Genomic DNA, 16180 nt, shown 5'->3' on the forward strand with positions numbered 1-16180 from the left:
TAAGAGAACAGAGTGAGGAACAATTCATCAACCAATACACACACCAAAAATGCCCCACATACACTAAGATTTTTTAAAATTCTCACAAAAACATACAATTTACTTGATTTACACCTCAGACCTCAATTCAGAAACACACACACACACAATCATTTAAAATCTAGCTGCCTGCTACTATTCACAAGTTGGGAGCTAATACCCATAAAAGGGTATACCATATAAGGGTAGTTAAATACCAAAGGGTCAGAGTAAATACCAAGTTTTAAATTCTACGCTCTTCCTAAGTAAATTTAAAATATCCAAGACTAAGCTTTCCCCTTTTCCAATTAAATTTCCTATGACACAGTTTATCCCATCCCACCAAAGAATTCAAATTTCCACACATGAGTCCCACTGAGAATGAATTAAACAGTAACCCTAATCATCTACTTTGTATAACTAATGCAACCACAGAGGCTATAGATGTCTGATTGCTTTTTCTAGATTCTGCTCTAATCTGAAAATTTCAAATTACCTCAATTAAAAGCATCACGCTAAGATGCCCTCGACCTCTCAAATTCTATTTAAAAAGTAGACTTATAGAAGACCGGAAGATAAAGGACATCTCATCCTAGCCAGGCACTCTGGGATACACTGCACACGTGCTCAGCGTGAAGGACTGGCAGGAACGAGCTTGAGCCCACTCTCCCCTCCCTCACCCCAGCCCCGTTCTGTGGGTTTCCTGGAGTCGCACACCTCCAGAGAACGCTAAGGGTTCTGACTGGCTCTTGGCCTCACCTACATTCATCCAAAGGTGGTCAGATTTACAAACTGACTACTTGGCATTAAAACCTCCACCACCACGCTGACCATTTCTGAATGAAACATATTCCCCACAAATACCTCACCTCGGGCTCCCAGCCTTAAAATATTTTTATTTCTTCCCTTTCAAGATTATTTTTCACTTACTTTATCCTAATACTTGGTGTTTCTTTTCATCTTATGCACACTATTACACTTTGTATCAGATATACATAAAAGTACAGAGAATAACATTAACATAATCAATACCCGTGTACCAGCTTAACAAGACCTTAACATTTTGCCATATTTACTTCAGATCTTTTTGCCAGGTTTGTTACAGGTGACACCCATTGTGAACCATCTTTCCCAGCTCCAATCCCTTTTCCTCCCTCCCTCCCCAGAGATAGCTACTCCATTGGTATTTTAACATGCCCATGCACTTCAAAAAAACTGTTACTACATACTATGTACTAATAATGTGTATGCATATCATTGCACATTTCAAAACATCATATAAATGGCATCATACCGTACAAATCATTCTGCAACTTGCTTTTTCACTCAACATTGCATTCATTTTAAGTGCTGCACAGAATTCCATTGTATGAATATACCATAATTCATTTTATCCATTCCCCTACAGATGGACTTTTAGGTTGCTTCCATTTCTTTACTCTTAACCACAACGCTCTAGTGAAGGCTTGCACACATCTTCTCAGGTAGCCCAGAAGTGGGCAGGAGAATACACGTCTTCACCTTGCCACACGGCTCTCCACAGTGACTGCACGGATTTATACATTTCTCCCGCCGAGTATGAAAGTTTCCTTTGTTCCACGTCCTCTCAAACACTTGGTGTTATGAGGTTTTAAAATGTTTGCCAATCTGATGGGTACGAAAGAGAGACTCACAGTTTTTAATCTGCATGTCCTGTAAGGATAATCATGTTTATTGACTATTTAGACCATTATTTTAATTTTTTTCAACTTTCACATTGCTGTTTGAACCTATCATCACCTGTGCATGGTGATTCATCGTAGAGACTGTGCATCCACCTGGGTTCACACCCACCCAGTGAGTGACTGAGGACACTGCCTGACTGCCTGGGCCTTGGGTTCCTCGTCTAGAAAGACACAGCAGCGCCCATCTCACAGGGCTGGGAGGGTTTTATGAGTTAACACAGGAAAAGCACTCAGAACAGTGCCAGGGAGGCTGGATGCTTCACCCTCAGCTGCTTGCCCAGATTCCCATGACAGATCCACCAGCCCTCAGAGACGAGGGCTTCAACACCTCTCAATCCTGGTAACTCAGCTAAACGGCATGGGTCCTCCTGGGTCAAGGGCACATCTGAATCACTGGCAGTGTGTTCTTTTCTGAAGTCATATCATCTACTCACTTGATAAGGAGTTACGTGCATTGCAGATTCAGGAAACATTATCCCTCCATTACTGAGCAAGTCATGTAAACAGTGAACAAGGTGGGAAACACCAGTAAAACCAGGGTGGCATCATGCTTCTGACATTAAACAAGCATCCAGCACATCCTGGTGATTGCCTAACAAGAAAATGCTGCTGACCTGCCTCTACAGGAAACTGCTATGGTGTTGACCCACAAAGCTAGACCGTCAGCTGGGAGGTACAAGGATGGATGCACAACCCTACTCTTGACTTTGACCTCACCAAGCTACCCGGCTTCTGTATTTTCGCTTTGATGCACCTCCTTCAGAGCAGTTTTAGCAGGCTCCTGCTTGAGTGTCTAGCATTCAACACTCATAAAAGAAGGCAGAAACCCCTCATTTGCCTCTCAGCTCCAAGGGATCCCCTGTGCAGAGGGGATGACCTTCAACCCACTCAAAAGTTTCACACAGGTGCCTCAATTTTCACAAGAGGCTAGCCAAGCTGCCAACCTGTTCACCTTGAGAGCACACAGAATGGCCTTCAAACAGCACAGGATATCTGCAAGTCTGGACCTAGCCAGAGGCAGTAATCTAAAGACATGTGCAGCCCATTTCTTGCCAGAACCAGTTGAGGACAGTGGTACTGATGGAAGACTGTGTCAAGCCCATCCATTCCTCTAGACTAGATAGCCTCGGTTATCCACGGCTTAAGCCACCTAAAAGCTGCATAACGTTTATACAGCAGTATTCTCCGAGGTGGTGATTTTTTATTTTCTTCTTTTTAAACTCTTGTATTTTCCAAATTTTCTACCATGAGAAAGTGTTCTGTTTATAATAAAAGAAAAACATAAATGTTATTTTTGAAAACTGTATACTTGGAATAGACCATACTCCCCACTCCCACCTCCCACACTCCAACATTAAGTACTCTCCCTGAAAAACAACTGGTAGCAGACTCTCTGCTCTTATAAGAACACTTAATTTGAAAAACTATTGATGAAAACCAAAACTGCACTTTCAGGGTGTGCTTATTTTGCTCTCAACAGGAATGCTGCTAAGATTGTTCTCTACCCCACCACTCAGTTCATATTACTTGTAAGCCACATAAGAAATTTCTTCCAGAACTAAACATCAGGAAAACAGTTTCACCTGAGAAACTGGTGTCCTCTTTCTTCATGGACAGTGAGAATTCTAAAACTTGCCAGGTATTCTCTTTTTATTTTGGACAACAGAAAGGCAAGATGCAAATAGGAATTATAACTAATAACTAAGAAGGACCATACACCTACGCAACTTTATTCTGAGGATCCCAGCCTCTAACGTGGTTTTTCATAGCTTGTTTCTAGTATTTTTCTACTGAGTGGATGTATTCCTGAAGCAATCCTGTAACACACAGTTAAATGTAACAGTCTACAGTGCTCAATATTCATGCTTAGTATTTAAGTCCTAAAAACTGTAAGCTGAGAGACAATAAAATCATGGGGGCACTGTCAATAATCTTTCTCAACTAATACAAGCTCAGTTCAACATAAGGAATTAAGAATTAATTACAATTTTACTCCCATAGTTAAATCATTAAACTTTTCTTCCCCTTACAAATGACATTTACTTAGTTTTATTCATACTAATACAGGAAACAAACACAGAAAGAATTCTTCCAGAACTATACAGATTAGCTAAGAGCAAAAGAAGGTAATATATTATAGGTGTTATAAACATAGATTATGAACCATCAGATAAGAGCTGTGTTTGAATCTTGGCATCACTACATCACAGCTTGAACAAAAATGGAGCAGGGTAGAACGATATTCACAATTACTAATGGGATGAGTTTATCCACACGTAAAATATAGAAAATAACATTATCCACCTATTAATACACCAAGTCGCTCAGTTGTGTCTGACTCTCTGCAACCCCATGGACTGTAGCCTGCCAGGCTCCTCTGTCCATAGGATTTCCCAGGTGAAAATACTGGAGTGGGTTGCCATTTCCCCCTCCAGGGGATCTTCCCAGCCCAGGGATCGAACCTACATCTCCTGCAGTGGCAGGCAGATTCTTTACCACTGAGCTACCTGGGAAGCCCTATTAAATGTGCTGTTGAGAATTAAATAACCTACATGAAGTGCTTAAAATAATGCAAAGCATATGCTATCCTCTCTATTAAAAAATCACTGTTTCTGTCATTGCTGTTATTATATATAAAGCCTACAGAGCTCTCTTTTAACCATTTAACTATTTCTGCCAAAGAACTACTGAAGGATTTTCTTGCATAACTGCAAATAGAAACATTTCTCAAAGATAGGTATTTAGCATAACAGCTGAGTGATTAGGCACTCTAAGCAACTTACCTGAATTGTCCAGTACGAAGAAAACAAAGAGCTCGGTTACCGTAAAGCAGGTGATTTTCAGGCCTTTAAAAAAAATAGTGTTTCATCAGTAAAGAACATTACATTTAAAACAAAAACGTAACACAGAAATCCTAAGGCAAGAAAAAATTTTCAAAACCTTCATATCTGTTTGGCAGAGCAGAAATGAATATAGGATTTGGAGTCCTAACTGGCTAAATCCTGGTTCCTTCACTTTCTGAGGTGCTTGTTCAAATCAAATCAACTTCTCTGTATTCAAAATGAAGACTAAAAGTTCTACTTTTTCTGTTGCACTCATGGGGCTGCTGAGAGGATCAAATGAGACATTAAAAAGCTAGCAAACTACAAGCATGTTGTTACTGCAGAGAACAGAACACTTTTATGTAAGTCAGAACTGTACCACCTTGACAAAGGACATCTGTAAACTACAACAGTAATTTACATAGCGTGACTTCAAGCTTTGTCCCATGTGGTTTTATCTTACTCCACCTATCTTATCTCCACCTCTTCCTAGAACAGACAGGCAAACTTTCAGATGTGGTTTGCTACCTGGATTCACTCATTCCCTGTGGAGATGGGGACATCTGGAAAGAGAGCAGCTGTCTACAGCACACCCTCCTAAGGTAGCTACAGCATTAGATGGCCCAGCAAAGATGTCGGTAAGAACCAAGTGAGGCACACGTGTAAGAATGCTACAAAATTCTAGCAGCTGGGCAAATAGAAGATGAGGTAGAATACATGTATTCTCTCAACAATTCCAACTCTTATCCTTTAGAAGTTCCCTCACAGAAAGCACAAATCCCTGAATGGGTGACATCTAGTAACTAATTAGTTAACTAATTAGTAAAGAATTGGTAACTAATTCTTTCTTATCAGTCAATAATTTGGAAGGAATGAGAAGAAGGGAAAATGAGTCCAAGAAAACACAGATGACTCTGTACTGGAAAGCCTGGGAACAAATGGGCAGGAGAGAAAATTCACAATTTCGCCTAATGGGCTTAAGTTCTATAACTTAAGTTCATTTATTCAGTTCATCTCATGTTTCTTACACCTACGGGTGAGAAAACATTCTGCATAGCAAACTGAAGATACTCTCCAGTTCCTCATCTTGTGTTTCTTTCATACTGACTAGCATTCTAACGTGATCTGCCACATAGAAAGCGTCTCAGTACTCCATTTTGCTCTTACCTACATTCAATGGCTCTGGTGTAATAGATAATAGCTATATCATATCTTTCTTTGGAAAACTCTTCATTTCCTTTCATTTTCATTAGTTCTCCTTGCTGAGAAATCAAATTAAAAGAAGATTCATCAGTTACATTCAAAAAGAATCAGGAACCCAAAAACCTAGGGAAAATGGTTCTGGGTTTTTATCTTAGATATCAAAAATAATCTGGGGGATTACTTATGTAGAAAATGAGAATTCAATACCCAATATTTTGGCATACACATTTAAAGAAGCCTGTCTCTAATGACTCAGGGCTAACTTTGTTAAAAGGAATATTAAAAAGTAAACAAAACATTATGAATAATATGAACAATTAATCCCCTGTGTACCATATTTGACAGGTCCACTTTTAAATATACATTATGCCTGCATAGCAGGAAAAAAAATAGATTCAAGGCAGAATTTTAATTTTAGGCTAGAAAATGTGATACTATTCAATAAACTTGGGTGCTTAAAAAATATATACATCAATAATATATAGGAAATGTTGATTAGACTAATTGCCCCTCAAAAAATGAGGTGACAAAGTTAGCAAAGATGAAATAAAAACAAAACACAGGAAAAAAAAGGCAGGAAATCAAATATGCTATAACGAAAACTTCAACTCAAACATTCATATTTTCAAAATAAACAAACTGACTATTATTTACTGGATTATGTCAATGACTTTAGCTAGAGAGTTAAATAGAAAAGTAATTTCCTAAATCCTTTTCTAAAAATTTAGTTGTTAAAATCTTATTTCCTATGAGTAAATTGTATATCATATGAATTACAAGTCAATAAAGCTGATCCCAAAGAAAATCATACTCTCTCAATTAATTAAAAGGCTTTTAAATTAAATTTTTTAAAATCAAGCTTCAATTTTCAATTAACTCTTTTAAAATCTTTAATATAAAATTCTGGGACTTCTCTGGTTGTCCAGAGGTTGGGAATCGCCTCGCAATGCAGGGAACACTGGTTAGTTCCTGGTCTGGGAAGATGCCGTGTGCCTAGGGGCAACCAAGCCCGTGTGCCACAACGGCTGAGCCTGCGCTCCAGAGCCCGTGAACCACAACTACCAAAGTCCACCCGCTGCCAACCACTGAAGCCTGCACACCCTCTGTGTGCTTTAGACAGGCACTGAAGCCTGTGGTTTGCAATAAGAAGCCCGCTCGCCACAACCATAAAAAGCCCACGCAGCAACCAGTGTAGCCTAAATTATAAATTAAAATTTTAAAAATTAAAAAATTCTTATCAAGATGTCTTCCTCTTCCAAAAACAATTCCAATCAAAATTTATTTAAAACTTCTCTCAAATATGTTACCAAATTCTACAGTAGTTCTTATATTCAGATGTGCTGTGTGCTTAGTCGCTCAGTCATGTCCAACTCTTTGCAACCCTGTGGACTGTAGCCCGCCAGGCTCCTCTGTCCATGGGATTCTCCAGGCAAGCATACTGGAATGGGTTGTCATGCCCTCCTCCAGAGTATCTTCCCAACCCAGGGATCGAACCCAGGTCTCTCACATTGCAGGTGGATTCTTTACCATCTGAGCCAATACTGAACTTTCCCCTAAATATTAATAAAAGTTCTAACAAGCAAATCTCAAAATATACTTACAAATAAATATTTATTCTCACCTCTAGACACTCCGCACAACTTTGAGTTTTAAATTCTTCAAGCAAACTGCAGTTTTCTGTTACAACTTTAGTTATGTGATACTTGTCTAAATGTTATTTTTAGGAGAGAGTGAGAAAAAATTTATTAAAAAAAATTGGTATTGTCAATGTTCTCTTAGGCTAGATAGGTGAGTCTGTGAAGTTAAACAACTGATAAAATGTTTCAGAAAACATTAGATTCATGGCTTGCCATCAATCTGTCTTATTTCTAGCTTATTATTACTCTAGTTCTAACTGTAGTTAACAGTGCTCTGTAGTAACACATTCCAATCAGGCCTCATATAATTACTCAAGTCAATTTAATAACACTGAGCTACAGTTTACCCAGCACAAAGTTCAACTAAAATTTCTGAAAACAAAAACCTGGGAAACTACTTTCTAAAATATATTTAGTATAAAAAATAATTTTAAATGTCTTATTTCAACATTATAACTCTCAAGTCAAAATCAGACTTTTGAAATGTTCTCATAAAAATGTAATAAACTAATTCAAATGAAGCAGGTAATAACCAAAATTTATGTTAAAAGTTTACGAGACCTCATTTTCTATATTTTAAGCTGTTCTATAAAAGATTTTATTAATAAGTGGTAAATAATAATTTTATTGCAACAGAACTGTAGTTATGCCTCCGGCCAAACATATTGATTTCCAAGGCAAAAGTAGTACCTAAAATTTAACACTGAAGAATTTCAGAAGATGATGGGGACGGAATAAGATTACAGAACAAAAACCTGAACTTTCGGATCAGAGAGACCTAACTTCTTATCTAGGTTCTACTACTTAACAGACGAAAGAAGTATCATTTAACCTCTCAAAGTTTGCTCATTTCTAAAATAGGATCACAGCAGCTACCTTGCAAGGCTATTATAAAGAAGACAGAACACAGAGTCAGAAACAAGCCCACACAGATGCCCAGTACATGATACTGGTCGTCTAATTTCACCATAAAATCTAGCCTATAAGAAAAAAAAAAAAAATCTAGCCTATAATTAAAGGCTTCCAGAACAACAAAGAGAACCACCTCTACTCATGTAATACAGCCCAGCACCTAATAAGTATCAGGAAAAGAACCTGATGCTGGGAAAGATTGAGGGCAGGAGGAGAAGGGGACGACAGAGGATGAGATGGTTGGATGGCATCACTGACTCAATGGAATGGGTTTGGGTAAACTCTGGGAGTTGGTGATGGACAGAGAGGCCTGGCGTGCTGTGGTTCATGGGGTCGCGAAGAGTCAGACACGACTGAGAGACTGAACTGAAACCTGTCTTCATATTTAAGCTTAATTTCTAACACCCAGGTCAAGAGTACAAAGTATGCCCTCTACTCAGTGGAAATGGCAAATAATCAGTCACCATCAACTAAAGAGTCAAATACTTCCTGTTTCAAGATCCCTATAAAAACACTGCTAACATTCAAATGCTTTAGAGAAAAATATTTCACAAGGTAAAAAATATATAAGGCAGTTTCATCATACATAAAAGTAACAGATTCATCAGAAAAATGAAAATTATGGTTTTAGCTCAGTTACCTATTTCTCTTATGAATGCGAATACATGAATCCCAGGGTGGACTCTTTCTTTGGATATTATATATATGAACTCATGGCATCCATTTGGTAGGATGTTTAAAAAAATACAGTCACACAAATCATCAATACAGGAAATACAGAATAAAATTAACTACAGGGTTAAAGTTCTCTTATTCAGTCTTTTCCCTTATGCACAAGAGAAAAAAAACTTTTTAAAATACTAAGATGAACACGAAATCACATAGCCATGCATTCTACTTTCCAAAATAATACTTTTATAAAACTAAGTAACAATTTAAAGCATTTATACTTACATTCAGTAAAGAAAATACTTAACATACGCCAACAATTGTCAACTGCTCCTAATTTAGATAAAATTGTTACATCGCCTGTGTATTTCACCCAATTCAAAGCTTCTTCCATTGCCAAGATTTTCTGTTTCAAAAAGAGGGGTGAAAATGTGATTTATGTATTAATTATAAGTTTACATGTGGCATTATAAATTTCTCTTATATAGCATTTCAGATTCTTAATAAAAACTTGGAAAACTTCTTATTTTCATTACTCTGGCATGCAACCTAGAACAGCTAGACCCCAGTGCACAAGTTAATAGAGACTATAGACTCACATATGTTACATCTTCAGGGAACCTCAGGCTACCCTCAGAGCTCAAAATGCTGCTGCAGTGATTACAGAACAGGAAGCTGAGGTCTACAACCTGGCCAGAGGCTGCCCTGGGGAGCAGGAAAGTCCAATAACAAAGGTGAAAGAGGGTTCTCAGGTCTCATCTACACTAGGACTTCCATCCTTACCTCAAAAGTAAAGGTACAGATTAAGGTTAACAGAAAGTACTATGTATTTTAAATGGTCTGTGGCAGAGAGAAGAATAAGCATATACACACAAGAGGAGTGCACGGCTGGACAAGTGAGCGCTCAGTGCAATGACCTTCATCAAGGGTTCACAGGAATGTTATCATACTTCTAGTGTCTGAAAAGACTTCAGAAACAGTGGCATTATCAATGCTGGTGTCCAGCTTAAGGGAAACATGTATCTGTCAGAAATTCCCTGGCAATCCAGTGGTTAGGACTCTGCAGCCTCATTGCTGAGGGCCCAGGTTCAATCCCTGGATGAGCAACCAAGATTCCAAAAAGTGAGATTATCCAGTAATCATATACCAAAAAATGTTTACACCAGGGACCTAGTAATTTCATTTGGGAGAGAATATATGCCAGGTAAATAAAAGAAAAAAAACAATCAAATTGCAAAAAAAACCCCACAAAACTCAAAATCACATTGCATATATGGGGGGAAAAATGAAAATGATACAAACCACCCAAATAAGGAGACTGCCTAGGCAAAATATCGAAATCCATATGACTAAATGCTACCTATGAATAACTGCCACTTATTCACAGTGCTGGATTCTCATGTTGACACTTACATTCTCTATTTTATAGCCGATTCTCAATAAGCCTCCAATAAAGAATGTATCATTCTGCAAAACAGAAAAAAACATTTTTTTCTTTATTTGGCCAATTATACTTTAATTTTCTAGTGAATAAAAAAACTCTACATTTTAAGAATACTACTGTTATGTACCGGACTTCCCAGGTGGCTCAGTGGTAGTGAATCTGCCTGCCAAGCAGGAGATCCCTGAGTCGGGCAGATCCCCTGGAGAAGGAAATGGCAACCCGCTCCAGTATTCTTGCCTGGGAAATCCCATGGACGGAGGAGCCTGGTGGACTACAGTCCACTGGATCGCAAACAGTTGGACATGACTGATCAACTAAAAACCACCATATGTACACAGTAGTCCACTTCACAGAGCAATAGCATGCCCAACTGACCAAGATCTTAAAGACCCTGAATCAAGTCAGAAATAGTTTTTTTTTTAATATATATATATTTATTTATTTGTTTGGCTGTGCCAGCTCTTAGTTATAGCACATGAACCCTTAGTTGCAGCATGTGGGATCTATTTCCCCGACCAGGAATTGAACCCAGGCCCCCGGCACTGGGAGCTTGTAGTCTTAGCCACCAGACCACTAGGGAAGTCTCCAGAAATAGTCTTACACAGGGTTCTAATAATAGAATGATTTAGTCTAATTTTTAGATGTACTGATTTTAAAGTTCATTACACCTAAAAATCTTTTTATAAAATTCATTGGCTTATATAAATTATTTCAAAGGATTATCTATAGGAAATAAATATCAGAATGCCCTTTCTAAATTTAAGTTTGCAATCAGAATTTGCAAGAAAAACACTTGGCCCCATAACCAAATGAAATAAAAGTTATTAATGGCTTTCAAGGGAAAAAAAAAAAAACCTTTCAGCGTAGTACACAGACAACTTCTCAAATCCGACATAATAAAATTTACCCCAAAGAAAAAATATTTGTTGTGGTGGTGGTGACAATGACATGATTTTATGTTATAAGGAAGAAACTGTCACTTTCAGAACCTGTGACAAAGGTTTCTGTGAACCAGGAGCACACTTTCATTTGTGACAAATTCTAATTTCTATTCTTTAAAGATATGGAGCCAGCCTGGTTCTCATCATGTTACGTCAGAACCATGGAAACAGCCATCTACCTAACCTCTGAAATACACAGCATGATCTCATGCATAGCAGAATAAGCTCAGGTTGTGTTGTGCTGTGCTTAGCAGCTCAGTCGTGTCTGACTCTTTGCAACCTTCATGAACTGCCTCACGCCAGGCTTCCCTGTCCTTTGCCATCTCCCGGATTTGTTCAGACTCATGTCCATTGAATGAGTGATACCATCCAACCATCTCATCCTCTGTCATCCCCTTCTCTTCTTCCCTGAATCTTTCCTAACATCAGGGTCTTTTCCAATGAGTCAGTTCTTTGCATCAGGTGGCCAAATATCAGAGCTTCAGCTTCAGCACCAGTCCTTCCAATGAATATTCAGGATTGATTTCCTTTAGGATGGACTGGTTGGATCTCCTTGCAGTCCAAGGGACTCTCAAGAGTCTTCTCCAACATCACTGTTTGAAAGCATCAGTTCTTTGACGCTCAGTCTTCTTTATGGTCCAACTTCCACATCTGTACATGACTACTGGAAAAACCACAGCTTTGACTATATGGACCTTTGTTAGCAAAGTGATGTCTCTGCTTTTTAATACATTGTCTATGTATGTCATAGCTATTCTTCCAAGGAGCAAGCGTGTTTTAAGTTTGTGGCTGCAGTCACCTGGTAGCCCATACATGGCAGCTATTACTATTATTTCCTTTCATGGAAAAGGGTCAAAGATTTTCTAAATGTATTTCTATATAAATAGATAAATTGAAAAAATGGCAGAAAGGTTATGTCCTAAAGCAGTGGTATGTCAACTCTGAAATAGATCAGAACCATCCAAAAATAAAAGTGATCAAGCTTCAATGTCAGAGACTGATTTTGTGGATACTCAGCTCAGTACAGTCACTCAGTTGTGTCTGACTCTTTGCCACCCCCTGGATTGCATCCAGGCTCCCCTGTCCATCACCAACTCCCAGAGTTAGCTCAAACTCATGTCCATTGAGTCAGTGATGCCATCCAGCCATCTCATCCCCTATTGTCCCCTTCTCCTCCTGCCTTCAATCATCCCTGGCATCAGGGTCTTTTCCAGTGAGTCAGTTCTTCGCATCAGGTGGCCAAAGTATTGGAGCTTCAGCATCAGTCCTTCCAATGAATATTCAGGACTGATTTCCTTTAGGATTGAATGGTTGGATCTCCTTGCAGTCCAAGGGACTCGCAAGAGTCTTCTCCAACACCACAGTTCAAAAGCATCAATTCTTCAGCACTCAGCTTTCTTTATGGTCCAACTCTGACATTCATTCATACCTGACTACTGGAAAAACCATAGCTTTGACTATAGGGACCTCTGTCGGCAAAGTAAGCTCAGGTTAACCAAAACTAAAACCATTCCTATTAGCCATGATAAATTAGTAGCATGGGCCTGCTACCATATAAATATTTATATTCTTGAAACAGGGGGGTGGGATATACATTCTATCACTTACCACAACTTTCTTTGCCAAATCCACAATATCTTCCATCAGCTCAAGATGCTGTAATTTCTTCAAACTTATCTCACAAGCAAGAGAACCGCTTAAAGACAAATTTATTTTTTAAAAGATTATGTTTTCATATATAAAAATTCATTGAATTTTATACTTGACTGACTGTATGTTATACCTCAATTTAAACTATTGGAATAAAAATTCTGTTTCTTTCCTCTAGGTAATAACAAGCTATTTATTAAGCAGACAAAATATTACACCTTTTTCTTTCTTCTCTACTATAATGCTGATATTTATAAACAAGTAAATTATTTCTTTCTTAATCTAATGCTCTTCAATTTCATTATGTCACCAAGATTATTCATTCATATGCAAATCCCAATATTAACTTCTTCCACTCTATTAAACAAAAGTAGAGTTGAACATTATATAAGAATGAGATATAAGTCTTCCATTGTACTTGGCATCCCTCAGTGGTAAGGCAACATGCTTACCCCTGTTCATACAGAAGGGCTTACCAGACAGCCCTTCTTACGTAACTCACCTGGTCCTTACACAGGGGTGCATTCGTGTTATTATAGAGCTCTGCTGACGTTGAAACAGAAGTGGCCAGAAGATGTGGACTTTAATGGCATCACAGTAATCTTGCAGGACAGAAACAGGTTTACTACACCACATAGTGCAGATGTCAAATTCTTAATCAAAAAAGAAGTTTTAAATTAATATTTTGTGCCTCGTTTTGGAATCAATCAACACCGTTAAGGGAAAAGACAAAAATGGATATGGAAAGGCACGAAATGAATGGATAAAATATCTGAATCTGTCAGATGTTAAGAATATCTAAATGTTAGCTAAAACTATTTAACAAAGGGTTTTTAAATTTCTAGTGAAAAAGAACAGCAAAGAATAAATTCTCTTAAAGCTATAAAAGTCTACTATGTTGATGTGAATGCATGAACATTCTGTAGAAGCTGTTTCAACAAAATTAAAATATCAATGTACTCACCTAAGTTTCCCTCAGTATGGGTATAATCTTTATACTGTCTACCCTAAAAAGGAAAAGAACTCTTTTGATTTGTATCTGGTAAAATGCTGAAGTACAGTTCTAGATTTCTTTAAACCTTATTTATTCACTTTTGGTTGCACTGGGTCTCCATGCTGCACGCATACTTTTCTCTAATTGTGGTGCACGGGTTTTTCCTCACAGCAGCTTCTCTGGCAGAGCACAGACTCTAGGGTGCCCAGGCTTCAGTAGCTGCGGCATGCGGGCTTAGCTGCCCCACAGCAGGTGAGATCTTCCCGGAACAGGGATTGAACCCATGTCCCCTGCACTGGCAAGTGGACTCTTTAACTACTGGACCACCAGGCAAGTCCCCAGTTCTTGATGTAAGGGTAATCAGTACTAAACTAAAAACCTTTTGGTACATTTACTTACACAATTTGAGCACATTTTCAACCGATATGTCTTTCGGCCTTTTTCCAGTGTTTCCCCCGGTCTGTTTCTATGGGTCTCCCCTGAGAGCCTTGCTCACCTCCAGCCAGAAAACAAGCTTTTAGCAGCACTGCACATGCTCCCTGGTGAGGCACTGCCTACTCTCCTGTCTGAAATGACCTCTGCAAAAACTATACATACCTCCCTGTAAAACTTCAAGTAGCACACGAAATCTTTAAGGTTCTCACAAGAACAAAAAAAAAATGTATAACTACGTGTAGTGATGGACATTAACTGAACTTACTGTGTTGATCTCACAATATATACATATGTTGAATCATGTTGTACATCTGAAACTAATGTCATGTCAATTATATCTCAATTAAAAAAAAAACTTTAAGAAGACATCATATTAAAAACAAAAAGTTAAGGGACTTCCCTGACAGTCCAGTGGTTAAGACTGTACATCCAATGCAGAGGTCATGTGTTCAATACCTGGTCAGGGAACTAAGGTCCAGCATGTGATGCGGTGCGGCCAAGAAAAAAAAAAGTTAAGAAATCTACTTACCACTCCATCATAGTAAAGCTGAGTCACACGAACATAATCATTGGACATAAACTCAGGGGCAAAGAAACAATCGTCCACATAACGGCCATCTTCTAACAAGGCATAATCTGCTACTGCAAAATTTCCCTGGGCAAAATCAGCCATGGTACACCACCCTGAGGACACAACACAAACCCAAATCAACAATGAAACCATCTGAGATGCCATGAGAAGCAGTTTCCTGACTTCTATGGTATGTTTGATAAATACTGGGAACTTATGCCCCCAGGAAGCAACTCTGAGGAGAACACTGAGCTCTGGAAGAGTCTCATCCTCATTTGCTAATCTCTCCCCTGACTCTCTTCAACCATCATTTTAATCTATTTCTTTTCTTTAGGTTCAAAGAGTCATCATCTCTGAATTTAACTCTTTACATGTCTCTTTTAGATGGAAGATAATTAAGGGCAGCTTATTTCATCGGTGTATGCTCCCAGCCTGTGCTAAGCCCTCAAATAATGAGTTCAATAAGCGAACAAGACATCTTTCCACCGCTGCCCTTTAACTCCATCTGCTTTTACTGCATTTGTGAAATTCGCCATTTCATCATTCACGAACTCTGCCACATTCTCCACCTCCTGGCTAGAACTAAACCTTGATCCACTGAAAGAAAGGTTTCTTATCCAGACCGCACTGTGTGTTTCTGTCCTGGGCACAGGGGCAGAGCTGAAGCGGCACATGGAGAGCGTGGCCACCTCTTAATTCCTACAGCCGCATCCAGACCTTCCCAGCACTCGCTGCTGCTAATTCTCTTAACTACTGCAACGCAAGTCAGCACTGCTAGACAGAAACAGTGGGCAAACCCCTCATGTTACCAACAACCACATTTTAAAAATAACTATTTCAATGGGGGGACAAGGGGCTGGAGGTGCAGACTCAAGTTTTTTTTTCCCTGAAGAAACTTCAGTCATAACATGGTATAGCTGTCAGAGAACAGGTACAAAACCTAACTATCACTGAAAAGAACTCAGCATTTTATTACTTCTAACTCTTCTCCAAGATGACTTTGCTTTCCTAGCATCACCAGCACCATTATTAACAGCGCTTTTTAAACCTTTTCACTTCACCACTACTATCCCACTATTGTTAGGATAAACCAAGTTTCTTTTTTCCTAACCAAGACCACCATCAGCTCCTGGAAAACACGTCTGTTTCTTTAATTAATC

General features: G+C 38.7%; 1 protein-coding gene across 10 annotated transcripts in view; it reads right to left on the minus strand.

Moving 5' to 3' along the window:
- The window catches only part of TTC3 (tetratricopeptide repeat domain 3), a 124734-nt gene that overhangs the window by 96481 nt on the left and 12073 nt on the right, over positions 1–16180 (minus strand). For 4 of the 10 annotated variants that reach the window (XM_043875204.1, XM_043875202.1, XM_043875205.1 and 1 more), the window contains 9 exons: positions 14979–15133; positions 13985–14027; positions 13523–13673; positions 12979–13066; positions 10399–10452; positions 9271–9391; positions 7389–7474; positions 5732–5826; positions 4526–4588 (listed from right to left, as the gene is read on the minus strand). The exons of 2 other annotated variants lie outside the window; for them this stretch is intronic. In XM_043875204.1, the coding sequence (XP_043731139.1) occupies positions 4526–4588; positions 5732–5826; positions 7389–7474; positions 9271–9391; positions 10399–10452; positions 12979–13066; positions 13523–13673; positions 13985–14027; positions 14979–15122 (845 nt within the window). In that variant the 5' untranslated portion in view covers positions 15123–15133. Of the gene's footprint in view, positions 1–1312; positions 1579–4525; positions 4589–5731; positions 5827–7388; positions 7475–9270; positions 9392–10398; positions 10453–12978; positions 13067–13522; positions 13674–13984; positions 14028–14978; positions 15134–16180 lie in introns of those variants that run through there. 4 more of the 10 variants (XM_043875209.1, XM_043875212.1, XM_043875207.1 and 1 more) reach the window with 3 other exon arrangements.

The sequence above is a fragment of the Cervus elaphus genome, chromosome 19 (genome assembly GCF_910594005.1).
Source record: "Cervus elaphus chromosome 19, mCerEla1.1, whole genome shotgun sequence".
NCBI lineage: Eukaryota > Metazoa > Chordata > Mammalia > Artiodactyla > Cervidae > Cervus > Cervus elaphus.